General features: G+C 50.4%; 13 protein-coding genes across 13 annotated transcripts; 6 read left to right on the forward strand and 7 right to left on the reverse strand.

Annotated features, from left to right (window-relative positions):
• Nucleotides 1-831: 831 nt before the first annotated feature.
• BX661DRAFT_167858 (uncharacterized protein) lies at nt 832-1,911 on the forward strand (the record flags this gene model as incomplete). The annotated part of the gene is made up of 1 exon (XM_051533371.1): nt 832-1,911. The coding sequence occupies one exon, from the start codon at nt 832-834 to the stop codon at nt 1,909-1,911; it is 1,080 nt and encodes a 359-aa protein (XP_051395012.1).
• Nucleotides 1,912-3,009: 1,098 nt separating this feature from the next.
• Nucleotides 3,010-3,810, reverse strand: BX661DRAFT_175222 (uncharacterized protein). The gene has a single exon (XM_051534017.1). The coding sequence runs from the start codon at nt 3,337-3,339 to the stop codon at nt 3,166-3,168; it is 174 nt and encodes a 57-aa protein (XP_051395013.1). The 5' UTR covers nt 3,340-3,810; the 3' UTR covers nt 3,010-3,165.
• Nucleotides 3,811-6,906: 3,096 nt separating this feature from the next.
• BX661DRAFT_167861 (uncharacterized protein) lies at nt 6,907-7,814 on the reverse strand (the record flags this gene model as incomplete). The annotated part of the gene is made up of 2 exons (XM_051533372.1): nt 6,907-7,460; nt 7,514-7,814. The coding sequence occupies 2 exons, from the start codon at nt 7,812-7,814 to the stop codon at nt 6,907-6,909; spliced, it is 855 nt and encodes a 284-aa protein (XP_051395014.1).
• Nucleotides 7,815-8,363: 549 nt separating this feature from the next.
• BX661DRAFT_175224 (P-loop containing nucleoside triphosphate hydrolase protein) lies at nt 8,364-12,429 on the forward strand. The gene is made up of 5 exons (XM_051534018.1): nt 8,364-8,617; nt 8,790-9,638; nt 9,700-9,800; nt 9,872-10,364; nt 10,545-12,429. Exons 1-5 carry the CDS (start codon nt 8,570-8,572, stop codon nt 12,339-12,341), a joined length of 3,288 nt encoding a protein of 1,095 aa, XP_051395015.1. The 5' UTR covers nt 8,364-8,569; the 3' UTR covers nt 12,342-12,429.
• BX661DRAFT_158838 (DNA polymerase alpha/epsilon subunit B-domain-containing protein) lies at nt 12,430-14,697 on the forward strand. Its single transcript, XM_051533289.1, has one exon. It carries the CDS (start codon nt 12,577-12,579, stop codon nt 14,542-14,544), a length of 1,968 nt encoding a protein of 655 aa, XP_051395016.1. The 5' UTR covers nt 12,430-12,576; the 3' UTR covers nt 14,545-14,697.
• Nucleotides 14,698-16,575: 1,878 nt separating this feature from the next.
• On the forward strand, nt 16,576-17,237 carry BX661DRAFT_175226 (uncharacterized protein). Its single transcript, XM_051534019.1, has one exon. The coding sequence runs from the start codon at nt 16,911-16,913 to the stop codon at nt 17,091-17,093; it is 183 nt and encodes a 60-aa protein (XP_051395017.1). The 5' UTR covers nt 16,576-16,910; the 3' UTR covers nt 17,094-17,237.
• Nucleotides 17,238-17,332: 95 nt separating this feature from the next.
• Nucleotides 17,333-18,345, reverse strand: BX661DRAFT_138447 (transcription factor S-II, central domain-containing protein; the record flags this gene model as incomplete). The annotated part of the gene is made up of 2 exons (XM_051532723.1): nt 17,333-17,875; nt 18,091-18,345. 2 exons carry the CDS (start codon nt 18,343-18,345, stop codon nt 17,333-17,335), a joined length of 798 nt encoding a protein of 265 aa, XP_051395018.1.
• Nucleotides 18,346-18,867: 522 nt separating this feature from the next.
• Nucleotides 18,868-20,595, reverse strand: BX661DRAFT_139217 (P-loop containing nucleoside triphosphate hydrolase protein; the record flags this gene model as incomplete). The annotated part of the gene is made up of 1 exon (XM_051532773.1): nt 18,868-20,595. The coding sequence occupies one exon, from the start codon at nt 20,593-20,595 to the stop codon at nt 18,868-18,870; it is 1,728 nt and encodes a 575-aa protein (XP_051395019.1).
• Nucleotides 20,596-21,418: 823 nt separating this feature from the next.
• On the reverse strand, nt 21,419-22,276 carry BX661DRAFT_195250 (short-chain dehydrogenase/reductase SDR; the record flags this gene model as incomplete). The annotated part of the gene is made up of 1 exon (XM_051537927.1): nt 21,419-22,276. The coding sequence occupies one exon, from the start codon at nt 22,274-22,276 to the stop codon at nt 21,419-21,421; it is 858 nt and encodes a 285-aa protein (XP_051395020.1).
• Nucleotides 22,277-22,295: 19 nt separating this feature from the next.
• Nucleotides 22,296-23,455, reverse strand: BX661DRAFT_175231 (short-chain dehydrogenase/reductase SDR). Its single transcript, XM_051534020.1, has one exon. It carries the CDS (start codon nt 23,319-23,321, stop codon nt 22,413-22,415), a length of 909 nt encoding a protein of 302 aa, XP_051395021.1. The 5' UTR covers nt 23,322-23,455; the 3' UTR covers nt 22,296-22,412.
• A 663-nt stretch (nt 23,456-24,118) lies between these two features.
• On the forward strand, nt 24,119-24,589 carry BX661DRAFT_136557 (Calcipressin-domain-containing protein; the record flags this gene model as incomplete). Its single annotated transcript, XM_051532677.1, has 1 exon — nt 24,119-24,589. A coding segment is annotated over one exon (471 nt), but the record flags the coding sequence as incomplete, so codon positions are not given.
• Nucleotides 24,590-25,141: 552 nt separating this feature from the next.
• BX661DRAFT_192634 (GPN-loop GTPase) lies at nt 25,142-26,461 on the reverse strand (the record flags this gene model as incomplete). The annotated part of the gene is made up of 3 exons (XM_051537720.1): nt 25,142-25,906; nt 26,008-26,053; nt 26,433-26,461. 3 exons carry the CDS (start codon nt 26,459-26,461, stop codon nt 25,142-25,144), a joined length of 840 nt encoding a protein of 279 aa, XP_051395023.1.
• An 80-nt stretch (nt 26,462-26,541) lies between these two features.
• BX661DRAFT_221611 (uncharacterized protein) lies at nt 26,542-27,739 on the forward strand (the record flags this gene model as incomplete). Its single annotated transcript, XM_051538838.1, has 4 exons — nt 26,542-26,843; nt 26,973-27,110; nt 27,272-27,308; nt 27,362-27,739. Exons 1-4 carry the CDS (start codon nt 26,761-26,763, stop codon nt 27,737-27,739), a joined length of 636 nt encoding a protein of 211 aa, XP_051395024.1. The 5' UTR covers nt 26,542-26,760.
• Between the last annotated feature and the right edge of the window lie 75 nt (nt 27,740-27,814).

Raw genomic sequence — 27,814 nt, forward strand, 5'->3', positions numbered from 1 at the left:
TATTTTTGGTTACCCCCCACACTGGACACGCCAAACCAGAGCTAAGCGTGTATAATGGTTGCAAGTATAATATATCTTTTTAGTATTCAAAGCAAAAAATTAATTCTTGAAAATTTTAAATATAAAAATGAGTCATATTTATTTAATTTGTAAATTTTATTTAGCTTCATGGGGATACGGGCAAAAAAAATAGCTTCATGCAAATAGTTGCATACCAAGATTTCATTCTGAATGGTGAGACGCAGAAAAGGATTACCCATGCGCCTGGGCAATCCATTGACATGACCCTCAAATCCTCAAGTGATAATTACAAAACATTTTGCCTGTATGAAGCACATTTTCAAACAAGGATAATATATCCGAAATTAATTTTTCGTTACTTTAAGCGCTTTGAAATTGCAAGCGTCTGAAAATAGAGATCGCATTGGGTCGCAATGGCGTCTTTATTATTATTTTGTATTCGAAAATATACTTTTTAATAATCATAGTAGATCATACACCCCAAGACAAAAAACGAATCCAAAACAACTGACTGTTAAAAAAACCCCATTCTTCTATTTGGAATAGCAAGGCATAGCCCGTTTCACAATCCAGACTAGCTTAAAAGAAACATTCATGTTTTTTCTTCACTGTAATATTTATTTTCTAATTAGCGACATTCTATCCTTTTTTATTGTTTTTTACTTTTTTACTTTTTTTAATATTTTCTATTGCTTATTAATGACAGTGATTAGAGGCTGTGTAATAACTACAATAACTACATCAACTTTTTAAGCTAAATAATCTGTTTCATCATAGACATTTTTAATTTTTTACATATTTATTTTTAAAATGGTTAACGCAGGCCCAATTTCGCCAGATGACATATTTGATTTACCGTCAAAAGCCGAGGCGGCTATATTATATTTATCAATCGGTATCACCTTAGCCTCGATTTTCCCTTTGGCTTATGCCATTTGGTTCAGGAACTTCCCACCCATGAAGGCTCAACATGTTAGCACAACGGTCATAATTGGTATTGGCGGCATCATATTTAACATATCGAATAACCTGATGGAGGGTATGGCCGGATATGACGGCGCACTTGGGTTGTGTGGACTTTGGGGAGTCTGGGGGATGTTTACATTTGGTCTGTCCGTATTCCTGTCTGCCATCAACATGCGACTAGTGCTATTCTACCGTGTTTTCATTACAGGCAATACAACAGCGCGCTCGAACAGCGCTATAGTCAACTTTTCTCGTCGGTTCTGGCCATTCTTTGCACTGTGGTTGCCTTCACTTGTCACTGGCATTGTGATTTCAGCTCTCAGGGGTCAGCAGGGAGCGTGGCTTCTAGAGGATTACGGCTTGCGTGTCTGTACATTCAGTATGGGGTATTTGCTATGGACAAACATTTATTTCATTATCATGATTGTATTGTCTTGGGTGCTGTACTTTCGTATGCGCAAGGTTGCCAACGCATTCAATGGATTCCGCATGGCTATCTGGACATTGGTTGTTTCTACACTTATTATGGTTGTTGGTATGGTTGTCAATTATTTGGAAGGCTCAAGATATCCATGGGGCCGAATTACCATTGCCGTGACAAACATGGTTACAATCAACGGCTACATCTGGATGATTTTTGGACCGCCAGTCATTGGGCACTTATTCTGGCGCGAGCAGACTATGCGCAATTATATGAACACGCTTCACAAGGACAGTTTAATTGCTCGGCAGACTCGCGGTGGTGATATGTATAAGCATGCTTACGTCAAGTCTGAAATCGACCTGCATGAAAATGCACACTACGATCAAGCCGAGTCGTTTAGTTATGATATTCACAACCAAGAGGACAAATTGGCTCCATCGCAATTCGAGTTCCAGAGTCCAATGGCAGTTTTTTCGACAGATATGCGGCGAATGCTCTAGTTTCTTTTTTATTATAAGTTCTATGGGCAAGTGTAAAAAAATTTTAATATTAAAAACTATGCTGTCATTAAGGTAATTTGAAGCGCAAAAAGGGTGTAGTCTACCGCCCAAAGGATAATGTAAATTGCATAATGCACTAATATTCTGGCGCTTATCCAAATCAGATTTTTTATCCAAATATTTATGTTAGGCCTATTGGACAGAATATTCTGTCCTATCGTGTTTGGGGGAAAGAAGTGGGGCTCTCGTATCCAGCTTAATAACCCGCATACCACACGCCAAAATAAATTGTATTGTGTACGCAAGATTTATCGTACTTTTTTTGCAATATGGCAACTTGGTCTACATTTTCCACAACAACTTGGGTTCAATCCAAATTATATTTGTGATTGTTTGTGCAGCTGCGGGGAACAGGGAATGAAAAAGAACGTTTTAAAACGGAGAAGTGGTAAAGTTGCACTAATGCACCCGGGCAATCCATTGTATCTATTTTCAGGTTGGCTAAAATTTTCTCTTTTTTGAAGATTGGTTGTTTACACATACTGTTTTTTATTTGATAGAAAGGAATGGAGCAACAAGAAAGGTTGTGTATGCAAGAGCTGTTTGGCAGCAATCCAAATTTCACAAAGGGGTGGGTGCTCATGCATCCGATATGAATTTTCATCATTTTAAACCAAAAGCTGTATTTTTTGATAGCACATCAAGCGAAATGGCTGCTTTGATTTGAAATATTATTACTTTAAAAAGTTTGAAAACAAATGAAAGTGACATCTCATGGCCAATTTATGAAATGCAGTGTGTCTTACCTGTACTAACAACAATGTAGTGTTTGCTGGGGCTGCACCCATGCATAGTTTTTTTGGTATATAATAAAAAAGTACCGCCCATTTCAAAATACAGTCTCGCCTCAAAAACATTACCGCTCTTTTCTTTATCTGCAGACGTATTGCCTTACCAGTATATCAATTTAGATTTGTTGCATTATATTTTGTATTATCCTTTTGCCTTTTTAACTTTAATTATATTTATTATCTATTTTTTCTATTTTATAAAAAATCAGCAGCCTAATATACATAATACTTTTTTATATATTTCAAAAATGGTCAACCATGGCCCACTGTCGCCAAACGATAAATTCGAGCTTCCATCTAAAGCAGAAGTAGGTATATTTTACTTTTCTATTGGCATCACCTTAGCCTCGATTTTCCCTTTGGCTTATGCCATTTGGTTCAGGAACTTCCCACCCATGAAGGCTCAACATGTTAGCATAACGGTCATAATTGGTGTCGGCGGCATTATACTTAACATATCGAATAATCTAATGCAAGGCATGGTTGGATATGGCGGCGCACTTGGGTTGTGTGGACTTTGGGGAGTCTGGGGGATGTTTACACTTGGTCTGTCCGTATTCCTGTCTGCCATCAACATGCGACTAGTGCTATTCTACCGTGTTTTCATTACAGGCAATACGACAACGCGCTCGAATAGCGATATCGTCAACTTTTCTCGTCGGTTCTGGCCATTCTTTGCACTGTGGTTGCCTTCACTTGTCACTGGCATTGTGATTTCAGCTCTCAGGGGTCAGCAGGGAGCGTGGCTTCTAGATGATTACGGCTTGCGTGTCTGTACATTCAGTATGGGGTATTTGCTATGGACAAACATTTATTTCATTATCATGATCGTATTGTCTTGGGTGCTGTACTTTCGTATGCGCAAGGTTGCCAACGCATTCAATGGATTCCGCATGGCTATCTGGACATTAGTTGTTTCTACACTTATTCTGGTTGTTGGTATGGTTGTCAATTATTTGGAAGGCTCAAGATATCCATGGGGCCGAATTACCATTGCCGTGACAAACATGGTTACAATCAACGGCTACATCTGGATGATTTTTGGACCACCAGTCATTGGGCACTTATTCTGGCGTGAGCAGACTATGCGCAATTATATGAACACGCTTCACAAGGACAGTTTAATTGCTCGGCAGACTCGCGGCGCTGATTTCCATATGCAAGCCTATGGAAAGTCTGAAAACGATCTTCACACGGATGCACACTACGATCAAGCCGAGTCGTTTAGTTATGATATTCACAACCAAGAGGACAAATTGGCTCCATCGCAATTCGAGTTCCAGAGTCCAATGGCAGTTTTTTCGACAGATATGCGGCGAATGCTCTAGTTTCTTTTATGCATTATTAATTTGAGCAGATATATTCTTAGAAAACACCACAACTGTTACTTGTGCCAATATATGGTAGGATATGTACGTTGAATGCGTTCTTCATCAATTTATATGGCATTATGTGTTACATTTTTAAAATTCCTGTGATGGCTGTAAGGGTTTTGAGTTTTGCATATAAACCCCGATTCCACGTATTTATCCCGGTTTAAGCGGTAGCTACGGACATGTCGCTTGTAGGCATTATTTAGTTATATTCATGGAGAAACTTGATCTGAAATAAAGAAAATGAAAACAGCATGGAGTGTCAGCTGTGAGGATTTGCTTTGTGCCATCTTTATAATAGAGTGGGCACCACATTGGCAATAGGCTGTTTATGCCAGGCGTGCATGAAAAAGAGCGGCAGTGATCCTATTTACAAATGATTATTTTCACCATTTTTATTCATATCCGCAACAGACTTAGAATGCGTAGCTTGTCGTGCTAGCCTGAAATACGAAAAGCTGTTTTGAATGCCTTCTCACAACAGACTGTATGCAACTCAGTTTGGGTTCTAATTTTTTAGTGTGGTACACGACAAACTGTAATTAAAACAGGTATTTTCAATATAAAACGGCAGGACGCAGGAAGCAGAAAACAAACATTAATGCACTTGGGCAATCGATTGGACGTATTTTTAGTCTCATATGCTCGGACAATCCACATTGCCAAATATTTGAAGGCCAAATGAGGAAATATGCTGCCTGAAGAATATTAAAAACTATTTGCTATTTGCTCGATAGAAACATTGGAAACTAAAAATGTTTGGCACATTGACTTTATTCAGTATGATGCAATACAATATAAGTGACTATGCAAAAGTAAACTGAAAAGTGCACAAATTGAGCTACAACATAGTATTGTTTAAAAATAAAATTTTGTTGGAGCAATCCAAACCATTATGGAAGGCATGATTGCGCAAAATAATTTAAATATATTTTCAGCTTATTTAAACATAAAAATGATCGCCTCTACCACCCTGTCGTTTCATTGTTGTCAAATTTAGATATTGTAAATATTAGATAGTCCATCCCGCATGTCCATTTTAAGCAATGAGGCGCATCCTACCTTCCATGCTAAGGCTATTGGTTATACCATATAATTTTGCCAACTACACTGAATGTCATAATAGTGAGTCAATCTTTCTACTTATAGAAGGATTGCTGATAATTCTGCCCAATAATTCTGTGTTTGTATCCACAACAAAAGCAAAACAGGGACACCTTTAAATGATAAAATATTTCAGTGTCAAATTATTGAATTGAAATGGAGCGTACTGTTTGCCCCAAGATTCTGTCACGCTATAAAAGTTCCATCATGTTATTTTTATATAAAATGTCATCTTTTTAGAAATCGTTTATTTGAAAAATTATATTTGTGCGTTTGATTTATTGTCGGATACTCGCTCATTTCAATTTACATATATATTCTATTAAGCAATGGTCAACCATGGCCCACTGTCGCCAGACGATAAATTCGAGCTTCCATCTAAAGCAGAAGTAGGTATATTTTACTTTTCTATTGGCATCACCTTAGCCTCGATTTTCCCTTTGGCTTATGCCATTTGGTTCAGGAACTTCCCACCCATGAAGGCTCAACATGTTAGCATAACGTCATAATTGGTATCGGCGGCATCATATTTAACATATCGAATAATCTAATGCAAGGCATGGTTGGATATGGCGGCGCACTTGGGTTGTGTGGACTTTGGGGAGTCTGGGGGATGTTTACATTTGGTCTGTCCGTATTCCTGTCTGCCATCAACATGCGACTAGTGCTATTCTACCGTGTTTTCATTACAGGCAATACGGCAGCGCGCTCGAACAGCGCTATCGTCAACTTTTCTCGTCGGTTCTGGCCATTCTTTGCACTGTGGTTGCCTTCACTTGTCACTGGCATTGTGATTTCAGCTCTCAGGGGTCAGCAGGGAGCGTGGCTTCTAGAGGATTACGGCTTGCGTGTCTGTACATTCAGTATGGGGTATTTTATGGACAAACATTTATTTCATTATCATGATTGTATTGTCTTGGGTGCTGTACTTTCGTATGCGCAAGGTTGCCAACGCATTCAATGGATTCCGGATGGCTATCTGGACATTAGTTGTTTCTACACTTATTCTGGTTGTTGGTATGGTTGTCAATTATTTGGAAGGCTCAAGATATCCATGGGGCCGAATTACCATTGCCGTGACAAACATGGTTACAATCAACGGCTACATCTGGATGATTTTTGGACCGCCAGTCATTGGGCACTTATTCTGGCGCGAGCAGACTATGCGCAATTATATGAACACGCTCACAAGGACAGCTTGGTTGCTCAGCAGAAACGTGGGGTGATATACACAAACACGCCTACGTCAAGTCTGAAAACGACCTTCGCGCAGATTCAACCTACAGCCAAATAGAATCATTCAACGAAGAACACCAGCAGCAGATTCAGCAGCAAAAAACCGCAGTTACTCAATTCGAGTTCCAGAATACTGCTCCAGTGTTTTCAACGTACGCGCGGCAAATGCTCTAAATGCTTTATTATATATAATTAATAAGCGCTAATGCAACTTTAACATTAAAATTTCCCCCGAGCCACATCTATAGCAATGTTGCTCTTGCATTTAAACTCGCGCGCTTTGCGCTCATTGTATTATATTATAAAGCAATCAGATAAATTTGCGTTGACATGTGCACTCGGAAACAACTTATGATATACTAAAGTAATATTGTTTCAAACAGACACTAATAAAAAATTGGGGAATAGCACAATATAAGCAAATATTCTATCTAAAATTGTTTCCAGAGCGTTTCAAATTCCTGACTGTATGCCTTGGCGGTGTTTGGGTCATTGGTGCAGATGGCCGACTCGTTGTTGCTTCTGCGAGCGCTGACGGTCCAGTTGTAGGACCCAGTCCAGATAGCGCGTCTGTCGATGATGGCAAACTTAGAATGCATAAACTTGGACGGGTCGCTGTCTGTCTTGAACGGGATGCCATACTGCTCTCTCATGCGCTCAACATCGTTGCCCTGGCACTTGAGCTGCTCATCGTCGGTGATGATGCGGACATTTACACCACGCTTTTTGGCATCACCGATGGCGCGCGCGATGTCGTTGTCAGTAATGTTGAACACGCAAATGTCGAGCGTAGACTTGGCGGCCTCGATGAAATTGATGAGCGCATTGAAGCTGTCCTCTGAGGGGAAGAAATACGAGCGGATATAGACGTCATCATCTCCAGATTTCTTCTGCTGCTGCGGGCGTTGCTTGCTTTCCTGCGTCTGCCAGCCATTGTTGTCCGTGCCGGCAGCCGGGCGTAGTTGGTGGCCGGCATTTGCGGGGGCTGATAGCCGCCACCGTTTGTCTTCTCATTGACATTTCCTTGCGCCAAAATACCCAAAACCTGGCACGCCCACTGCGTCGTTGCCCTGTCGGTGTCATTTCCTGCCAGACGTGCCAGAACGTCCTGCACAATGCGAACAATCTTCGCGGCATCAGCTCCGCCCTGTATGTGCTTCTGGAATATATCGGCAAAGGCGCCGTTCTGCTCCAACGCACTCGGGGCGCTCTCAAGACTGCGCTGCAGGAATGCGTCCAGCGGCATATTCGATGCCTCGTCAGCAGAAAGATAAGAGGCCTGGCGGCTGGGGGCAGAGTTGCCACCAAAGCAGATACCAAGAATTTCAATAAGGCTCATAATGTGTATAAAACGTATATAGGATATAGGATATTAAGAGTGAGGAAAAGCAATGTCGGGCCAGCGATAGAGCTTATTATGTAAGATATAAAAATAAAGCAAAATGTGAATCGATGCGGCAGAGCAACGAGAAGGAATAAAAAATAAGATAAGAAGGACGGAGGACGGAGGAACAGTGGAAGATGAGCAGGAACAAAAATATTTATGTTAACTAGGAAAAGAAAGACAGAGCGGGAAGGGTCTTCAAAAACACCATCTTGCCATCATTTCATTTTGCGCAAAGTATTTCCAAAAAGTCAACAATCTTGTTTGAGCAAATTGCCCACACTGTTGTGCGGCATTTGTTGTGATTTGCTGGCCAAGGTTGCTTCTTTTGTTATTGGGGAGGGAATTTGAGCACCCCCCCACAACAATGGAGTAATTCCACTTTCTTCCCCCATCATGCACTTGATTGGGACCACCAAAATACTTTTAAAGACAAACCAGGCTTTGGTCCAGTATTGGAGCGAGGCAATAATTAAATCAAATCAAGATTAGTGCATCTTTTTTTTGCCAATGCAAAAAAATCACTTTTTTATGACCTTGCTAGGCTGCAATGAGTTGCTCTGCTAATCGCACCGTCTTTGTCTTCACAGTGTTGCTCGAGGTCTCATAATTCTTATTCATTTACTACATTCCAGTGCGCTTGGAATCTTTCTGTCCGTCGAATTCAAGGACGCCGCATTTCAGCACATACACATTCACAGACAGCGGCAATGGGCACCAACAAGACAAAGAAAGAGAAACGGTTTGAGAAGTTTGTGGTATGTAGCACTATGCAGCTATGTTTTTTTCTTGAAACGACAGATGGAATACCCTATTGATCCGGGACGATGACAGTGACCACAGCCCACCCTTTATTATTTTAGCACTGGTACTGATCATGTGCAACTCACTTATTTGATTCTGCGATGCCATTTTCACATGTATGTGTAGGAGAAGCAAGTGAAGAAGGATGAGCGGGCTACTTTGTTTGAGAAGCTCGGCAGCTCAACCTGGAAAAGCGATCTGATGCGGTCATCTAAGACGCTCGGTCGCAAGACAGAGACACAGCGGGAGAAGCTTTTGCGCGCAGTCACAGAGGAGAGGCTTGGCCTGGCCCAGTCAGACCAGAGCGTCCGCTTGTACGTTTCCGAGCGTGATTCCGACGATGTGCGCATTGAGGCCGATAAGCTAGTCAGGGGCAGTGCGCCGGAGGTTCCATTGCACCCACTGGGCAAGAAGAGGAGAAAGAAGAACAAAAGCAAACAAAAGGGCGCCGCCCAGGACGCCGATGCCCCGGAGGCTGATCCGACGGACATGACAAATGACGCGTTGGAGCCAGTCTCTGAGATTGTGCGCAACAACGAACCTGCTCCAGAATCGCTCAAACGCCCGATCGAGAGTGTGGTGGCTGGCAGCGCGCTGGCCTCGTCCAAAATTATCAAGCGCAAGCGGCAAAAGAAGGGCCGCATTTTGGAAAAGCTAGGACTGGTCGAGAGGCTCGAGGAAAGCAGCGAGGACGAGCAAATCGACGAGTCGTCGGAATTCGACAGCTCGGCGTCCGAGAACGAATCAGACAACGAAGCCAATGTCAATGGCGATAGTGCTATCGATAGCACCACTAGCGAAGGTGCAGACTTGATAGTGCAGTTTCCGGTGGCCGCCAAGGAGCTTGTTAAAGTACCGACGCCCGAGCCAAAAGTTTACTACACTGGGAGCATGCTCAAGCCTCTCCTGTGCAAGCGTGGCATCATTGATGACAGCGTCAGCTCCGAAGCCAAAGGCAAATCATACTACGTCCAAGTCAAGCGGACAGAGACCATCCAGCAACAGCGAACCAGCTGCCCGTATATGCCGAGGACAGCAGATCATGGAGGCGATTGCTGAGAACCCGGTCATCGTGCTCAGCGGTGAGACCGGTTCTGGTAAGACCACGCAGATTCCCCAGTTTCTATTTGAAGCCGGGTATGGTGACCCGACTCACCTAATCCGGGAATTATCGGCATAACTCAGCCCCGCCGTGTGGCCGCACTCAGCATGTCCCATCGCGTGTCCGAGGAGCTGGGCAACTTTGGCCATACAGTCTCTCACCAGGTGCGGTTCGACACAAATGTTTCCGATGATACCCGCATCAAGTTCATGACCGAGGGTGTCCTGCTCCGCGAGCTGGCCAGCGACCTGCTTTTGACCAAGTACTCGGTGATAATTACTGATGAGGCCCACGAGCGGTCTCTCAACACCGACATTCTGTTGGGCGTCTTGTCCCGTGTGGTGCGTCTGCGCCAAAAGTTATCTTCCGAGAACCCCGAAAAGACCCGTCCGCTCAAGCTGATCATTATGAGTGCCACTTTGCGCGTCGATGACTTTGTCAAGAACACGCGACTCTTCCAGGTGCCACCCCCAATTATTAACGTGCAGGCGCGCCAGCACTCGGTTCGTGTCCATTTTAATCGGCGCACTCCGGCACCGGGCCAGCATCTCGCTGAGGTCATCAAGAAGCAGGCAAGGTCCACCAGCGGCTTCCTGACGGTGGCATCTTGATTTTCCTTACCGGACAGGCGGAGATCACTTACGTGTGCAAGAAGCTTCGCGAGGAGTTTCCCACTGAAGCTGAGCGCGAGGCGCGCAAGCAGGAGGAGCTTGTCAGAAGAGAGCAGGCCCGCCAGACCAAGCGCAAGGGCGGAAAGCAGGGCGGGCTACCACGCAAAGGCAGCTGCAGTGGCACCTTCTGCAAATGCGCTGGAGGCAAGCGTAGAGGACGAAGACATTGACATCGGTGACTACGACATGTTCAACGCCGATGGCGAGCTGCAGGACGACTTTACGATGGACTCGGAGGAGGACTCGGAGGAGGAGGACATTATTGTCGGCGGCGACGATGAAGAGGAGCGCAGGCTTTTGCTCAGCGAGAACATCAAGGCATGCCGCGAAGGCAGATGCCAAGGGCAATGTCGACAAGAAAATGCAAACCCAGCCCCATTGTATGTGTTGCCCCTGTACTCGCTCCTGCCGGCCGACCAGCAGCTGAAGGTGTTTGCTCCCCCGCCGCCAGGCATGCGTCTGTGCGTTGTGGCCACCAATGTCGCCGAGACGTCGATTACCATCCCTGGTATCCGTTATGTGATTGACACAGGCCTGGCCAAGGAGAAGACCTACGACGCGCAGACGCAGGTTCAAAGCTTTGAAATCGGGTGGACCAGCCAGGCATCCTCAAACCAGCGCATGGGCCGTGCTGGCCGAACTGGCCCCGGCCATTGCTACCGCATCTTCTCCAGTGCGGTGTTTAATGACCAGTTCGTCAAGTTCTCAGAGCCCGAGATCATGCGCATGCCCATCGAGGGCGTTGTGCTGCAGATGAAGGCGATGAACCTCGACAACGTGACAAACTTCCCGTTCCCCACTCCCCCCAACCGGTCGGTGCTCACGCGGGCCGAGCGGCTGCTCACTTGGCTTGGCGCTCTGGACGGCAAGGGTCACATCAACGACCTTGGCCGGCTCATGTCTGTATTCCCGGTGGCGCCGCGCTTTGCCAAGATGCTGATTGTTGGCCAGCAACACGGCTGCCTGCCGTATGTGATCAGCATCGTCGCTGCTCTCTCGGTGGGAGACCCATTCATCAAAGAGTTCAACCTGGATCCCGACAACATCTCTGACGCCGAAATTGCCAGGCTCGGGTTTGAGGACCAGGTCGCAGCGTCCGAGGCCCGCAATATGACCAACGAGGAAATGGCAGCAAAGGAGCAGCAGCGCGTTAGCCGGCGAAAGTACTGGAACACGCAGGCAAAGCTTGCCGGCACTGAGCCGACGAGTGACGTGCTCAAGTGGCTCACGGTTGTTGGTGCATTCGAGTATGCCGGCGGGACCGAGGCCGCGGCCAAGGAATACTATGTGCGCGCAAAGGCCATGGGCGAAGTGCGCAAGCTGCGCGGCCAGCTGACAAACTTAGTCCAAATGTACTGCCCAGGTATCGACGTTGCGATGGACCCGCAGATGCCGCCGCCGTCCAAGCTTCAGCAGTCAGTCATTCGCCAGATCGTTCTCGCTGGGTTTATGGACCACGTTGCAGTGCGCGGCGACATTGCGGGCTACCAGGACCCTGATGAGGAGGCCAATATCAAGCGGCGCGGCATGCATGCAGTGCCATACATCACCATGTGGGGCTCAGAGCCGGTGTACATCCACCCTGAGAGCGTGGCATACATTGCTGCGCGTGGCTCTGGCAGCATGCCGCAGACAATTGTCTTTGCTGAGCTCCAGCGCACAACGCGACTGTGGGCCAAGGTCGTGACTATTGTCAACGCCAAGTGGCTCGCGACCATCGGCCAGCCACTGTGCACCTTTGGCAACCCGCTGCCGTACCCGTTGCCCAAGTACAACGACACCCGCGACCAAATGGTCTGTTATGTCGAGCCCCGGTTTGGCCCGAAGAGCTGGCCGCTGTCGATGGTTAAGGTTGAGGAATCAAGATCAGGAGCGCGCTGGCAGATTACCAAGGTGATTGGTTGATCACAACGCGCATTTTGCAACACGTTAGAATGGAAAGCGCGTTTCGCGTTGTCCAGTGTTTTTTCCTCACCTGTCTGTTTCGTGTTTACTTTTTTCATTTTCAATTGTTCTTTGTTTTTTAAAATTTCAATTCACCTTGAACGTTTGCTCTGCTGTTATTGGAATTCACTCTTTCATTTGTTTAGCGCTCATTTTTTGTTAATAATCATCCACAACCTACAGACCTTCAACCATCATGGTGGTAAACACAATCGATCTGCTCAAGGAGTTTGGTAGCACGAAGCTTGAGTCAGACGCCCTGGCTGAGGGCCAGTCCATCTGCCAGATGTTTGATTTGAGCGCCAACGACCTGTTTATTCGGTGGCAATCCTATCTGATCAACCAGTGCGGCGGCGATGTGCGCGTCCAGCCCACACGCGAACGCCTACTCGAGGTGCGCGCCGCGATTCAGCAGGAGTACGAGAGAAAAATGCATCAGCGGCGCAACGGCGCGGGCGCCGGAATTGGTGGCAGTGGGTTTGGCAGTCAAGTGACAAAGCTCTCGAGAAATAAGGAGCGGGCTCACTATGATAAAAATTCTGTAGAGGGATTGCTGCAAGGCATGGTCTCGGGCAGCCAGCGCGAGCCAATGAGGGCCTCACAGAGCACTAAAATAATGGGTTTGCTCCAGGCCAGCGTGTCTGCAGTGCATGGCCGTGCGATGTTTTCGCCCATGTCGCCCAGCGTGTTTGCCGAGCCCTCGCCCAGCGCATTGCGCTACTCCAAGCGCAGCAACACAGGGCGGACGGAGGACTCGTTGGGCTCCGAGATGCTGCCGCTGAAGTTGCTGGAGGGTGCCAACCCAGTTGTCGCTAGTGACCTTTACACGCAGATGGCTGAGGCCGAGGTGCTGAGCAGCGACGAGAGTGGAGACGAGGCTGGTGATGACAAGAGCAAGGCAGGGAGGGCCAGGCCTATGCGGTACATGTTTGAGAAGATGGGCACGCGCACAGAAATTATAAATAAGCGCATTGAACGCACGGCCATCGACACTAAGGCTGAGTACAAAATCGAGGCGCTGGCCAACCCCACATACGCGCACCAGGAGACGGTCACTGCGGTCGGCCGCATTTTAAACATTGGCGCCGGCGAGGGGGATTCTGGGCCGACGCCCATTTCGAGCGAGAGCCTGTTTTTGGAAACATCTCGCCGCCTGGGCAACGGGAGGCGTGTATCCCTCGACGTGCGGTCAACGCCGTCATACTCGTTGTTCCCAGGCCAGGTTGTGGCGGTTGAGGGAAAGAACCTCAAGGGATCAGAGTTTTCTGTGTCGCAGTTTTGCCAGCTGCCACGGCTACCGCACCCGAGCATTGGCGAGCGTGAAGGCGGCATAGAGCCATTCAGCGCGGTGGTTGCTGCTGGACCTTACACATTGTCCGATAACCTCGACTATGAGCCCTTGGCTGACCTGGTCAATCACGCCATTGCCGCCGCCCCAGGTATTGTTTTCCTTCTGGGCCCGTTTGTGAGCGAGAACCACCCCATGATAAGAGATGGACAGATTGATATGCTTTCTGAGGAGCTATTTTCTACCAAAGTCAGCCCACAGTTGCAGCGCTTGCGAGAGGCACTTCCGGCATCTTCGTCAATCTACCTGGTCCCATCGACCGACGAGATGTGCTACCCGTATGTGTCGTATCCGCAGCCCGCATTCTCGCGCGACCTGATGAACCAGCTTGGCGTTCCTGCCGGTGTCGGGGCGCTTAGCAACCCCGCGCAGGTGTCGGTCAATGGTGTGGTGTTTGCTGTGGCCAACATCGACATTCTGTTCCATCTTGTCAAGGAGGAGGTGTCGCGGTTACCTGCGCTGAGCGACCGCTTGCCGCGCCTCGCGTGGCACCTGGTGGAGCAACGCCATCTCTACCCCCTGTCACCGCCCCCTCTTGAGTGCGCTGGTATTTTGGCGTCACACGACAGCAAGCTGAGGATGCAGGCCATGCCCGACATTCTAATTACGCCGTCGCAGCTCAAGCACTTTGTGCGTGCCCACGAGAACGTGGTCTTGCTTAACCCGGGCCACTCGTCAATGCGCATGTCTGGCGGCACGTTTGCCAAGATTTCTGTTCATCCACAGAGTGCTGTCGAGGCCTGCAAATCGCTGATCGGCGACTCAGCAAAGGCATTCCCGGCGGACCTCACGAGTGCCGAGATTGTGAGAATCTAGCCCGAAAATATCTAGTTTGAATGCAATTGCCGATTGAAATACACATCGTTAATTATACATTGTGTTGTTATGATGCGGAAATTAGGGACTGCCTTTGCGCCCGGCTGCTGCTGCTGCTGCTGAGTCTCTGCTAAATGATCGCACTTAATTTCCCACATTTGGAAAAAGGTGCTAACACATTGTTTTTACGCACTTTACATTTCGTTAAAAGGTAGTGCGTTAACAATCTCCAAAGTTTTCTCAATCGTTGGGGATTTGTTAATGATTTGACTGTGGGAAACTTTAAATTTGGCAAATGCGATGGCACTTCTCGGAAGCCATCCTCAGACAGCGAGCCTGCGCGCCAGATGAGGGTGGTGAGAAGGACAATGCATTGCGCGCTGCCAATAAATCCTAATTTACGCAATTTGTGAGGATGGGGGATGGGGGATGGGGATGATGTTAGAAAGACATGGGGCCTTGCCAACATGAAATCCCCGGGGTTTGTGATTTGATATTTGAAAATTAAAAATTGAACAATCGCCAGGACATCTAAAAATAGAAAATATTTTTTTTTTACTCAACGACCAATAAAGCCACTAAAGCGCGATTTAATTTTTTACGAGTCCAGTAATACAAATATATTTATTCAAAAATATGTAGAGAGACAGATAATGAGGATAATAATAATAATGAGGGAGAAAATGAGCTGTTTATTGTGCGTGTTGCTAATAGAAAATAATGTTATAGAGGTTTGCATTTTTACACTTTTTGAGCCAATGGCTGTCTCGAGTAGACAAAATATGTGAATGTAATGTCTTTAGCTTTGTCTGCAAGCAATAAAACAAGCAAGCAAACGTACAGAGGCTTGCCACTAAATTAAATGAGTTTGTGCGCCGCCTCGGACCGATCAATGTGTGGGAGTAATTTTTTTGATTCCGAGATGCACAACCTCTTGACATTCAGATGCTGGGCTGCTTAAAAAGGTGTAATGCAAACGATCGAAGTACAACAATGTCCGGTTGTACATATCTCTTTTTGGAAGTTTTTATAGTCAGGCCGATTGTCCGGCGGCCGATATTGTATTTTTTTCTCGATTGCGTGCAGATAGGAACTTTTGCTCAAAGTATTATGTTTGCCTTAATTGGCGCGCCGATTCACACGCTGTCTTGATTGTTGGGATTTTTCGGAGTAGAGTGGGTGCGTGGATGCGCAGTTATTTGCTCACGCATAATCCGGCCAAGCCGCATCTGTCACCGAATATGCATAGTGACATTCCTCGTACAAGGGCCAAGATCAAGTGCAGCAGTGGGCAGCGGCAGCGGCAACAATGGTAGCGACAATTACATCAGTGCATATGCACGGACTAGGTGGGATGAAAAATAAAAGGCAATTAATTTAGAAATTTTGTTAAGGACGGAGTTCGGGGATGAGAGTCGAGTCAATCTCCGAATTTTTTAATGTGCGCATTCCCTTGAGCTATAAATCTAAAAATAGACGGATACATGTGGGGGAATGCACGCATGTCGTAAGGAATAGGGAATAGGGAGATTGGATCTCCTTGATTGGTCCGTTGGTTATTTTTGTATTTTTTATGTGGTGAAAAATGTATTTCCGCGAGTACCTATCTCAATAGTTGGGGAGGCATTCTATCATTTGGCCAAATTGGATAGCGTCCATTATTATTGGTTCGTGTGAAGATCTTGAACAATACAGGAAAGAAACCTGGCTTGCATTGCAGACATGAAGGACAATCAATCCTTTTTTCGTTGCTTGAGCGCTGACATTCACTCATGCGCACAATCGTTTATTTTTATTTGAGAATTGACAGCTGCCCAATTCTGTAAACCGGCCCTCTTGGGAAAGTGAGGATTTACGATCATATTGCCGATGCGTTTGTCATCTGGGGGGGGGGCTTCCCGTCTTCTTGGCTATTACTAATAATAGCCAAATAGAGCAAGGTTGTTAAACAATATGCCATTGGTATACTAAGCCAATACGACTGGACAGCTGGGTAGGATGCAAGATTGTATAAAAGTCAATGAATGGATCGAAATATGTGAAGAGAAATACCATCCACTCACAGTATTCCAAACCAGCCACCACCAACACATCTTTATAAGCTTCATTACAGCTTGTATATTCCGGCGACAAACACACATATATATATATAAAGCTAAAACAAAGCTTACCGCCGTTATATCCAACGTCTCGTTCGCATTGATCGCCATCTTCAACATCACCGTCACCGTCATCTCATTATCATTCAATTCTGGAAACATCGTCTACCATCCACTGGCACATTGGTTCTAAATTAAATTTGTATTATTACAATTTTCTTCATCTTTGCTCAGCAAAAAAAACCCTATCAGCTTAAATATTCTTTCATGCCGTTCAAGATTACGCAGAGCACTCGGAGATGTTACAAGAAAATTGGGCTGGCGCAAGTGTCACATTATTCGGGACAGTGGCGATGCAGTGTATGCGACGTGCAATTCGGCAGTGAGGGCGATGTGAGGGCGCATTTTGCTTCTGAACACCTGTTTGCGCCACTCGACGACTTTAATTGAATTGTCGCGGATCAAGCAAAACACACACGCACACAAAATTCTGCATCCACTGCATCGACTCATCATTGGCATCTATTGCATTTTCATTTTCATTTATCTTTAGCATTTATTTTATATTTATTCAAATATGAACAATTATCTCTTACACATTTATACATTTATACACTTTTAAAAACAGTAAATATTGTTATTAAAAGATATTAGGTTAAACACAAACATAATTTTAAAGGACGAAAGATTCAACTAAACCTCCAGCGGTTGGTGCACACAACACATGTCACAAAGGTCGTCATGGGCTCATCGGCGCTTCGGGTTTGCATCTGGTAATATGTGCATCTGCGGTTCCCGCAGCGGCCGCAACGGAACATATCGGTTTCTGAAACCTCAGCAATTGGGGCGCGGGCATCGGCCAAGTTTTCCTGGTTCATTTTGTCGATGGCCATCTGGAGCTCCTTGGGGGCCATTTCCTCGCTGGTCATATTGCACAAGTGCTTGGGGGTAATGATTCCCAGGACGACGCTATTGCGCAGATCGGGGTTCTTTTTGTCGCGGAGGTTGAGGCAAAGCGAGCGGATTTTGGATTTGTATGTGGTGGTGATTGAGGACTCGGCCTTTTCAAACTCGACTAGCTCAATTCCAGAGGAGCGCTGCAGCAGAATCTCAGAGTCGGCATCGGAGTCGGCGGCAATCGAGTTGTAAAGGAGCTCTATGCACTTGTTGCGCGTGGAATCGCCAGACAAGCAACTGAGACTTTGTCCGAGGCGGCGGTACGCGGGCCAATCCTCACAGCACCAGGCGCAACACATGGTGTGGCTGGTTTTGGGGTTGATGCGACCTTGGAGGCAACATCGGGGGCATCAGCAGAAGTGGTAGCGGCAGCTGCTAGTGATGGGGCGGGCGACTGTGATTTATTCGAGACATCAGAGGATGCAACAGCCGAAGCTGAAGTGGAAGCGACGGCAGCGGCAGCAGCTTTCTGCTGTTTTTTGACGGCGACGGCGGTAGTCAGGATTGGTTTTTGGTTAGTGGCAGCAGCAGCAGCAGCAGAAGTAGTGGCGGTGACCTTTGGTGTTGAGCTGTTTGAGCGGGAATTGGAGGCCATAACGTCCTTCTTCCACTTTTGAACCACAGCTTTGGCGAGGGCTGCAATAGCGGGGTCCTCGTAATTCCTCAGCCTTCCGACAACCTGGCCAGCGCCGGTGGCACGGAGCAGCTTTTCCTCGACAGGGATGGCGATGAGCTTGTTGAGCATAGCGTTGAGGTCCTACAGTTGGGGGAAGAGGGTGTTCCGAAAGCAATGGATGAAGAGGGAGAGTGATTAGATGATGTTTTCTGCGTGTCGGTATTCATATGTGTTGATTTATTTGCGGTTCTGAAATACGCACATCCTTGTTTTGGGCTTCCTGGGCTTCGGAAAGCGCCTTGCACAGGCTCTTCAGTTCGTCGTGCTTGGACGTGATTTCTGACATTAGTGGGGAGGGGGGAGGGGTATTTGAACGAGAGCGAATTGACGCGCGTTGGAGTTGTGGAATTTGAATTTTGCGCCAGAGAAAAAAAAGAACAAGGCTGATCAAAAAAAGGGGCGGAGAGATAAATAATTTTTTTGAAAGTGATGGCACGCGTTGGTGTAAAAAAGAAAAAAAGTTTGGAACGCAGTAATCCGGTCGGTCTAGACGAGGGAGCAGATCAAAGATAATTTTCTTGGATCAAAAGGGCTCGCAGCATTCCCGATCATCACCCATCCATTTATTCACTCCCTCGCTCACTCACTCACTCACGATCGGTTCTGGAAGTCGGCGTAGAACTGCAGCATCTCGGGGGTAATCCGCTTCTTGAACGAAAGCAGGCAGGCGTCAAAGTGGCGCATGGCGACGCAGGCAGCGTCGGCGTCCTCGGCCATGGCGCCGATGGCGGCATCCTGGCAGAGCGCAACCACCTCGGCGCCGGAGAAGCCGTCGGTGCGCGCGGCAAGCGCCTCAGAGTCAACGTCGGGCGCGCAGGCGGTCTTGCGCAGCGCGATGTCCAGGATCTCGCGGCGCGCGGGCTGGTCGGGCGGGCCGACGTAGACCAGGCGGTCGATGCGGTCGGGGCGCAGGATGGCCGGGTCAATCACGTCGGGGCGGTTGGTGGCGGCCACGACAGTGACATTGACCAGCGGCTCGATGCCGTCCAGCTCGGCCAGCAGCTGGGCCAGCACGCGGTCAGCGACCGACGCCGAGCCCGACGCGCCGCGCTTGACGGTCAGCGCGTCGATCTCGTCGAAGAAGACGATGGCCGGGGCGGCGGCCCGCGCCTTGCGGAAGACGGCGCGCACGGCCTTCTCGGACTCGCCGACCCACTTGCTGAACAGCTCGGGGCCGCGCACGGCGATGAAGTTGAGCCCAGCCTCGGTGGCCAGCGCCTTGGCCGTCAGCGTCTTGCTGCAGCCGGGCGGGCCGTACAGCAGCACGCCCTTGGGCGGCCGCACGCCCATGCGGCGGAAGGCGTCCGGGTGGCGCAGCGGCCACTCGACGCTCTCGCGCAGCAGCTGGCGTGTGGCGTGCTGGCCGCCGATGTCGGCCCACCGCACGCTGGGGATCTCCAGCGCGGCCTCGCGCATGCAGCTGGGCGCCACCAGCCGCAGCGCGGCCTGCACGTGCGCGTGCGTGATGCGCAGGCTGGCGACGGGCAGGGCGGCGGGCGCCTGCTTGATGGCCACCACGGCGGCCTCGCGCACCAGCGCCGCCAGGTCGGCGCCCACGAAGCCATGCGTGGCGGCGGCCACGGCGGCCAGCTGCGCGCCGTCCAGCGCGTGCGGCGTCCGCGCCAGCCGCGCGTGCAGGATCTGCAGGCGCGCGGCCGGCGACGGCACCGGCACGTCGATCTCGCGGTCGAAGCGGCCCGGCCGGCGCAGCGCCGCGTCCAGCGCGTCGGGCCGGTTGGTGGCGGCCAGCACGACCACGCGGCCGCGGTCGCCGACGCCATCCAGCAGCGCCAGCAGCGTCGCCACCACGCGCGCGGCCGCCCCGCCGCCAGAGCCGCTGCGGCGCGGGCACAGCGCGTCGACCTCGTCGATGAACACAATGCTGGGCGCCGCCGCCGCCGCCGCCGCAAACACCGCGCGCAGCCGCGCCTCGGCCTCGCCCACCCACTTGCCGGCCGCCTCGGCGCCGCTCACCACGTGCACCGACGCGCCGCTGGCCGTCGCCACGGCGCGCGCAACCAGCGTCTTCCCGGTGCCCGGCGGCCCGCACAGCAGCACGCCGCGCGGCGCCTGCAGCCCGGCCGCTGCAAACGCCTGTGAGTTGTGCAGCGCGCCGTCGACGATGCGCTGGATTTCGTGCACCTCGGCGTCGAGCCCGCCGATGTCCCCGATGCTGCTGGTGGATCCGGCGCCTCTGTGCAGGCCAGCCGCTGGCGCCACCGCCACGCGCGTCCGGCCGCGCGCCACAGCCGCGCCGTCCTTGCTGCCCAGCTCGCGCCCCCCAACCACCACGCGCTGCACGCGCAGCCGCCGCGCCATGCCGCCGACGCCGACGTCGACGATCTGCCCAGGCCGCACGCACCCGGCGCCGACTAGCGCCTCGGCGGCAACGGCCTCGCTAACGGCGGGCTCGCCGCTGCTGCCGGCGCCGGCCAGCGCAACGTCCACGCGCTCGGCCACGGGCAGTGCGCCGGCGCGCTCAACACGCAGCGCGTCGCCAACACGCGCGCCACAATTGAGCAGCGCGGCCGGCGCCACCTGCACTTCGCCGTCGGCGCCGGAAAACGACGGCCACGCCGTGGCGTATGTGGACAACGCGCCGCGGCTGAGCCGCACAACGTCGCCGGCCGCGACGCCCAGCGTGCGCATCTGCTCCACGCCCATTGCCGCGCGCCTGGCCTGCCGCGCGCGCTGCGGCTCCCTTGTGGGCACTGAGGCAACGAGATCCATGTTGAGTTGAGTTGAGTTGAGTCGAGTTGCGCTGTGCTGTGCTGTGCTGTGCTGTGCTGTGCTGTGCTGTGCTGTGCTGTGCTGTGCTGTGCTGTGCTGTGCTGTGCTGTGCTGTGCTGTGCTGTGCTGTGCTGTGTGCTGTGTGCTGTGTGCTGTGTGCTGCGTTGTGTTCAATGTAAAGCGCGCGTGTGTAGCTCCAGCTGTCGTACGATAAATTACTAGTAAGGCGTGTTGATCTTCTTGATCCCTCCGATCCGATCCGATCCGCTCGGCCACCCGCCGCAGGCCGGCTGGCTGGCTGCCCCTGCGCACGCACAGCCCCAAGTTGTGGGTCGCGCTCTGCGCACGTGCGCTTAGAGTGGCTAAACTAATTATTTATTTATCTATTCTCTGAGCCACAAAATGGGCCCGATCAATTTCCCTGCAGCTCGTGCAGCCGCGCCAGCTGCTCCGCCGACACCAGGTGGTCACGGCTCAGGTCGCCCTGCGGCGTGCCCGGGACAGCACTGTAGCGGTCAAAGTCGTGCACGCCGGCCTCGCGCAGGACGACCTCGTCGAGGCAGAAGTTGCCGCTAAACTCGGCGGCCGGCTGCGTGACGATGCAGTAGGCGGCGTCGGCCATGATCTCGGGCGTGCGCGGCCGCGCCTGCAGCTCTGCGTTGCCGCACTCGGCCAGTCCGTCGGTCGCAATGGTCGTGTAGGGCCACAGCGCGTTGGATGCGATGCCGTTGGCGCGCTGCTCAGCGGCCAGCCCAAAGGCCATCAGCCCCATGGCGAACTTGGACGCCGTGTACGCCATGTTGTGCTCGAACCACCGCGCCTCAAGCTGCGGCTGCGGACACAGTGTCAGAATGTGCGCGTTGGCGCTGCGGCGCAGATGCGGCAGCGCGTACTTGGCGGCTGCGAATGCGCCGCGCGCGTTGGTGGTGCTCATTAGGTCGTACTCAGCCATCGTCAGCTCGGACGTGCGCTTCAGCACCAGCACCGTCGCGTTGTTGACCAGCACGTCGATGCCGCCAAACTCGGCCGCCACCCGCGCCACGCTCGCTGCCACCTGCGCGTCGTTGCCCATGTCGCACGTGAGCGCCAGCCCGCGCCCGCCGGCCACGCTGATCTCGTCGGCCACCGCGCTGGAGTCTGCGCTACGCCCCAGCACTGCCACGCTTGCCCCGTCGCGCGCGCACCGCAGCGCAATTGCACGCCCAATGCCACGTGTGCCGCCAGTGACAAGCACCGATTTCCCGGCCAAAGTGTGTGTCGTTGAGCTCATGCTTGAAAAAAGAAAAAGGTAATTTATTTGTTAGAGAAGAGAAGATAAGAAAGCGAAGAAAGCGAAGAGGAGAGAAAAGAAAAACAGCCAGCCAATGCAGCTTCTCCCCTCATCCACTCGGTCGCATCGGTACCGCTCACAGTTTCGCCTTTGCCTGCGCCTGCGCCTGCGCCGCCTGCGCCTCGCGCAGGGCGTCCAGCTCCTCCAGCTGGCCGTCGTCAAGGAAAAAGTCGGGGCTCAGCTCCTCCAGCGCTGCGCCCGGTGTGTTGTTGTACTTTTCAAAGTCGGTGACGCCGTCCTTGCGCAGCAGCAGCTCGTCAAGGCAGAAGTTGCCCGAGAACTCGCCGGCTGGCCGCGTCAAGATGCTGTGCGCCGCATCGGCCATGATCTCGGGCGTGCGCGACTTGCGTTCGCCAGCATTGGCCCTGTCGGCGATCTTGAGCGCTGCCGTCTCGATCATTGTCAGCGGCCACAGCGCATTGACGGCAATGCCCTGGCTGCGCAGCTCGCCGGCCATGCCCAGCACACACAGGCTCATGTTGTACTTGGCAATGGTGTAGGCCGGGAACGGTGAGAACCACTTGGCGTCCATGGACAGCGGCGGGCTAATATTGAGGATATGTGGGTTGCCCGATTTCTTGAGGTGCTCTAGCGCAAACTTGGACACCATCCAGGTGCCGCGCCCGTTGATGCTGTGCATCAGATCGTAGCGCTTGACGTCCGTGGCCTCGGTGCTGGCCAGGTGAATTGCCGACGCGTTGTTGATGACAATGTCGATCTTGCCAAAGTGGTCGACCGTCTGCTTCAGTGCGCTCCGCACCTGCGCCTCCTCGCGGATGTCGCACTGGATCGGCAGCGCCCTGCCGCCGGCCTGCTCGATTTCCTTGGCCGCCGAGAAGATCGTGCCCGGCAGCTTTGGGTTCGGGTCTGCTGTTTTGGCTGCAATCGCAACCCATGCGCCGTCGCGCGCAGCCCGCAGCGCAATGGCCTTGCCGATTCCTCTTGATGCGCCGGTGATGAACAGAACCTTCCCGTAAAGTGACATTATAGCAAAGACTGTGTGTGCAAAGGTGGGTGGGTAGTTTTGTAGCGGTAACCTGTATTAGCAAAAAAAAATAACTTGAATATTGGAGCGGTTTGAGAGCAAAGACAAAGATACAAATATACCAAAAAAAGCAAGTAGCATCTGTCCGCTTTGCACTACTGCCCAAATACGCTTCTTTTTATATTGCAGCCGCCGCAACTGCAGCTGCTGCAGCAACTGCAGTTGCTGCCTCCACACCACCATGAATGGGCAGTAATGGCTGCTGCCATCCAAAATCTCTTTTCTCTGTGCGCATGTGACATTTGCCTTTTAGTTTTGCACATGAAAGTGGCGACCAAGGCCAGCATGAAAGGCGCTTGCTGCTGGCTGGCTGGCTGGTGCCTTGCCAGCAGAGCCTAAGCAGCATTTGAGTTGCGCAAACCTGTTGTGCCTCGTGCTCCGTGCCATGATCCTGTCCGACTCAATCACCCTGTTGTCCACTTGATCCTAGAAGCACCCTTTGTTTTCTTTGGTGCTTCTCAGAATAAGAAGAAAAAAAGAGCACACGATCGCTTCACCCAATGCCACGCGCCACGTGCCTCGCATTCAGCGTCAATGGCTGATGAATGAGGAGGATGCCTGGGCCTGACTGTGCAAGCTTTGCATACTCCTCCAAAACACACGCGCGCGCACAGCCTTTCTTTCTTTTAAACATTTACCCACTTCATTTTATTTTTATTATTATTTAGGCTACCTTAATTTACTCGCTCGCTCGCACTCGTACCCTAATTCGTACTCTAATTCCCACACAATTCGCTCTTTCAAAACCGTCCAAAATGACCGCCGCCGCAAGCTCTTTCAAGCCCGAGGCGACAAACTCGCTGGTCATCCTATTCGACCACTTTACCGACAGCGCCTGCGACTCGGCTCGCGAAGCCCTGCAAGCACACGGCCCCCTGTGGCACTTTGCGAAGCTAAAGTCCTTTGAGCGCTGCCTCGCCGTCTTCACCCACACTGTAGACGCCCAGTCCGCAATGCGCAGCCTCAACCTGACCACCCTGCCGCCAGACAACAACACCATTCGCCTGTACTATTCCATGCACACGTCGCTTTCACAGACTCAGGGCCACTTTCTCGATGTCCCTGCGCAGGAGAGGCTCTGGCTTATTTCGCCGCCGGGCTCCCCATCCATTAACTGGAGGCAGACGCGAGAGGACCCGCCCAACTCTGTCCACCTCGACTCCCGCATCCACGCCGCCCTGAGGGAGCTCAGCATGGGGCAGTTTATCCTGAACCCCGCCGACATCCCCGACTACGACAGTGCTGAAGAGAGCGATGATCTGGAGCATGCGTCCGCTACATCGGCCCCGTTTAGCTTGGGCGCACCGGCGTTATCCGACAGCACCACTTGGCGCAGTGGGTTTGGCGCTAGCGGAATTGACAGCGACAGCAACAGCAACACTAGGGAAAATGACGATGACAACAATGATGATGCCAATGCTGGGGAAAACACTCAAAACATTGGCTCTGAAAACCCAGACAGCAATATGGGCAGTCTGACTCCTACTATTCTCATTCAGAACTACGACTACGTCGATAATACGCCACGCAGCCACTCCCTCAAAGCAACCACTGCTGCTACTGCCAAGATGCATCCCTCTATTGCACAGCGCCCGCCCACACCTGGCGACATGCCACGGCTGTACAGCCCGACCGCCCGCCCACCCTTATAAGCAAACATAATTGTTACCACTATCATCCTTCTTTAACGCATAGAAGTGTAAATATAATCATTTCAATTTAACAGTTTGCACGACAACATACTAACCCCCTTTAACATACTACTCGTTGTCCTGCTCCTCGTCAATGTCATTCGGCTCCTTGGGTTCCTGGTCCTCGCCCCACTGGATGGCATTGTCCGCATGCGAGAGAATGTACGCCACTGAGTCCTCGTCCCGGATGTTGAGGGGCAGAAAGCTGACCATGCTAAACTCATCAATGAGGTTTGCGATCGCCTGGTTCAGTTCCCTGAATTTGTTGCTGGTCGATTTGTTGGCGTCATTCGCAAGCAGCAACGGGTCGGGATCAAAGTACTGGTCCATGTTCTCCTTGACCTCCTCCGACAGCAGATCCATCTTTGTCATCACATTGATGTGCGGGATCTCAAGCATGCTCATCGCTGACGTGGCGCTCATCACTCCTGCAAAGTACTTGGACGTGTCCTCGATAAACTGGCTCTCCAGGCAGTATACACCTACCACCTGAAAGTTCCACCGCTGCAGCAGCTGCGTCATCTGCCGCATGATCGGGATGTGCGTGTACAGCTCAATCTGGCCGGGGCAGTCTAGAATCAGGTAGTCATCCTCATAGTCACCCAGCTGTTCCTCAAGCCAGTCGAGGTTCTCCATCAAAAACTCAAAGCAGTAGATCAGCCCGCCGTTCGGCCCGTAGCCCAACTCCTCCATGACGTCTTCTAATGTGATGAGATCGCGAATATCGACCGACGGTGGGTACTCGAACCGCTCTGCCGCCGGATCAAGGTTAACTAGGTGGACCCTCCGCTTGGCCGCCTCGCAGTGTTGCATTATCGTCTGGCAATACGTAGACTATTATAAAAGAAAAATTAAAATGGGGGCATTAGTCAATGGAGCTGTTGCCACTGCATTCAGCGTTTCTAGCCGCGAAGCAAACAAAGTAACTAACTTACCTTACCGCTCCCCGCGGGGCCCATGACAAGTTGGCAATAGCGTCCCCTACAATGTGCGCATGAGTAAAACAAAATAATATTTTTTGAATTGAATTGCATTGTATTTAAAGCAGTGCAATACAATATAGTTGGTTTTGCATTTCTGTTAAAATTTATCCAGTTGTGTGCGCGTATTCCATCGTCTGCCTCGCTAAATTTTGAGCAAAGCGCTTACATTTTATAAATAAAATTTGTTGTGAATTAATAGTTTTTTTGTTAGTGGAAGTATAAAAAAAGAGAGCAGACACACAATGGTGTTTTCTCCAACATCACTCACCTGCAATTTTCAAAAAATAACAAAAAAGTCGAATCAAACTGAAAAAAGAAAAATTAATCAACACCAGATCAAGTTTGGCCCAGAAATAAATAATGTCGTCATCGCTTACTTTCGCTGCAATTTAATTAAAACAAACATTTGATGAAATAGTTGTTTTTACAGGTATAAAAGCTGGACGAAAGGTGCGCCCATTTTTAATTCCTATTTTTAATTCCCGACAACATTTAAAGTTTCTTGTTTTTTGCTTGTCCTCTCTTTATTAATTCCGACATGAATCGTCGTGCCAAGGGCTGCAAAACCAACACAGGACCCCCCCCCCAACTTCCATTACTGCACCTACTGCTGGCGTCAGGGGCTATTAGCATCATACTGACAAGGATGGTACTGTCTACATCAGCTCTATTTAGCAAAAGGAGTAGAGTGTGTTGGGTCTGAATATGCTATTTATCTATCCATCTCGCAGTAACCTGACAACTACAGTCTGTATGACCAGCGCCATGGATGACATCGGTAAAAGGCAGTTAGCTTTAAATGTTTCCAAGTTTTAATTGGACATTAACAGTCGCAAAAATCGCCAGCTCAAAGAAACCAACCTTGAGAAACGTTTGAAGGATTGTCATGCGTGGGTCGCCGAGGAGGGCAACGGAAGACTTGTCGAGTTTTCCAGCATCGAGGAGCTGAATAACTACCAGAGCAAAAGTGACATTCCGCCGGCAATAGTCAGACATCAGGAGGCGAAGCTTGCGACGGTCAATGCGCAGGCCCTTAATTTTGAAGATTTCGGAAAGTATCTCAGAATTCGAGCCGAGGTAGCTTCAGCACTAACTGTTTTATAGAGATTTGCACACAAACTGCCCTGATGCCAATAGTCATATGTATCCTTTATTCTTCAAGTTCAGGTATGACGCCAGTGTCAACCAGGAGATTATGACGACAGCATGACGAGAGGTCATCGCACGCATCTTTCAGCAAGGATGCTGTGGTTGTAATCAGTGACTAGACGATTCCCATGGCAAAAAACCCCTTAGAAAAGCCAAGAAGGCTGAGCTGCGCCAAATTTTCAAGAAGCATGGGTTCCAAGTGCTGCTTACCGACAAGTTCTTTGCATCGACTCAGTGCCCGGGATGTCATTCAAAACTCGAGCTATCTCATATGGAGCATACTGCCCGCAACAACGCCGGCGGTAAAGAAATAATAATTGCGCACCATAGGCCTCTGCAGTGTGCCAACGATCAGTGCCAGCACAATATACACCCCATGCGCTTTGAAGTTAACGCGGACAGTACAACAGAGGCGACCCACCAGGCGGACGATGGCTTTGCCACTTGTCTTTACATGCACATGCTCTACTTGGGGCTTTGTCTTGGCTTCCATGTGCAGTCCAGATTCAAGTGCACAGCCAACAAAGGCGAGTGAAAGGCATGCTGGGCTGAAAAGTTCAATTGTAATGCCGCTAACGCTATCGCGAAGTTTTATTTACATTTTTTAGCC

Source organism: Kickxella alabastrina (genome assembly GCF_025024165.1).
Source record: "Kickxella alabastrina strain RSA 675 chromosome Unknown BX661scaffold_1, whole genome shotgun sequence".
Taxonomy (NCBI): Eukaryota; Fungi; Kickxellomycota; class Kickxellomycetes; order Kickxellales; family Kickxellaceae; genus Kickxella; species Kickxella alabastrina.

Bases quoted from the DNA above. Each gene is read 5' to 3' on its own strand.
- BX661DRAFT_175222 (XM_051534017.1), bottom strand. From the start codon at position 3,339: ATGTTGATGGCAGACAGGAATACGGACAGACCAAGTGTAAACATCCCC.
- BX661DRAFT_175224 (XM_051534018.1), top strand. From the start codon at position 8,570: ATGGGCACCAACAAGACAAAGAAAGAGAAACGGTTTGAGAAGTTTGTG. The intron at 9,639-9,699 runs GTCAAGCGGACA...TGCCGAGGACAG, and splicing joins GCAAATCATACTACGTCCAA to CAGATCATGGAGGCGATTGC. The intron at 10,365-10,544 runs GTGGCATCTTGA...TACCACGCAAAG, and splicing joins CCACCAGCGGCTTCCTGACG to GCAGCTGCAGTGGCACCTTC.
- BX661DRAFT_158838 (XM_051533289.1), top strand. From the start codon at position 12,577: ATGGTGGTAAACACAATCGATCTGCTCAAGGAGTTTGGTAGCACGAAG.
- BX661DRAFT_175226 (XM_051534019.1), top strand. From the start codon at position 16,911: ATGCCGTTCAAGATTACGCAGAGCACTCGGAGATGTTACAAGAAAATT.
- BX661DRAFT_175231 (XM_051534020.1), bottom strand. From the start codon at position 23,321: ATGTCACTTTACGGGAAGGTTCTGTTCATCACCGGCGCATCAAGAGGA.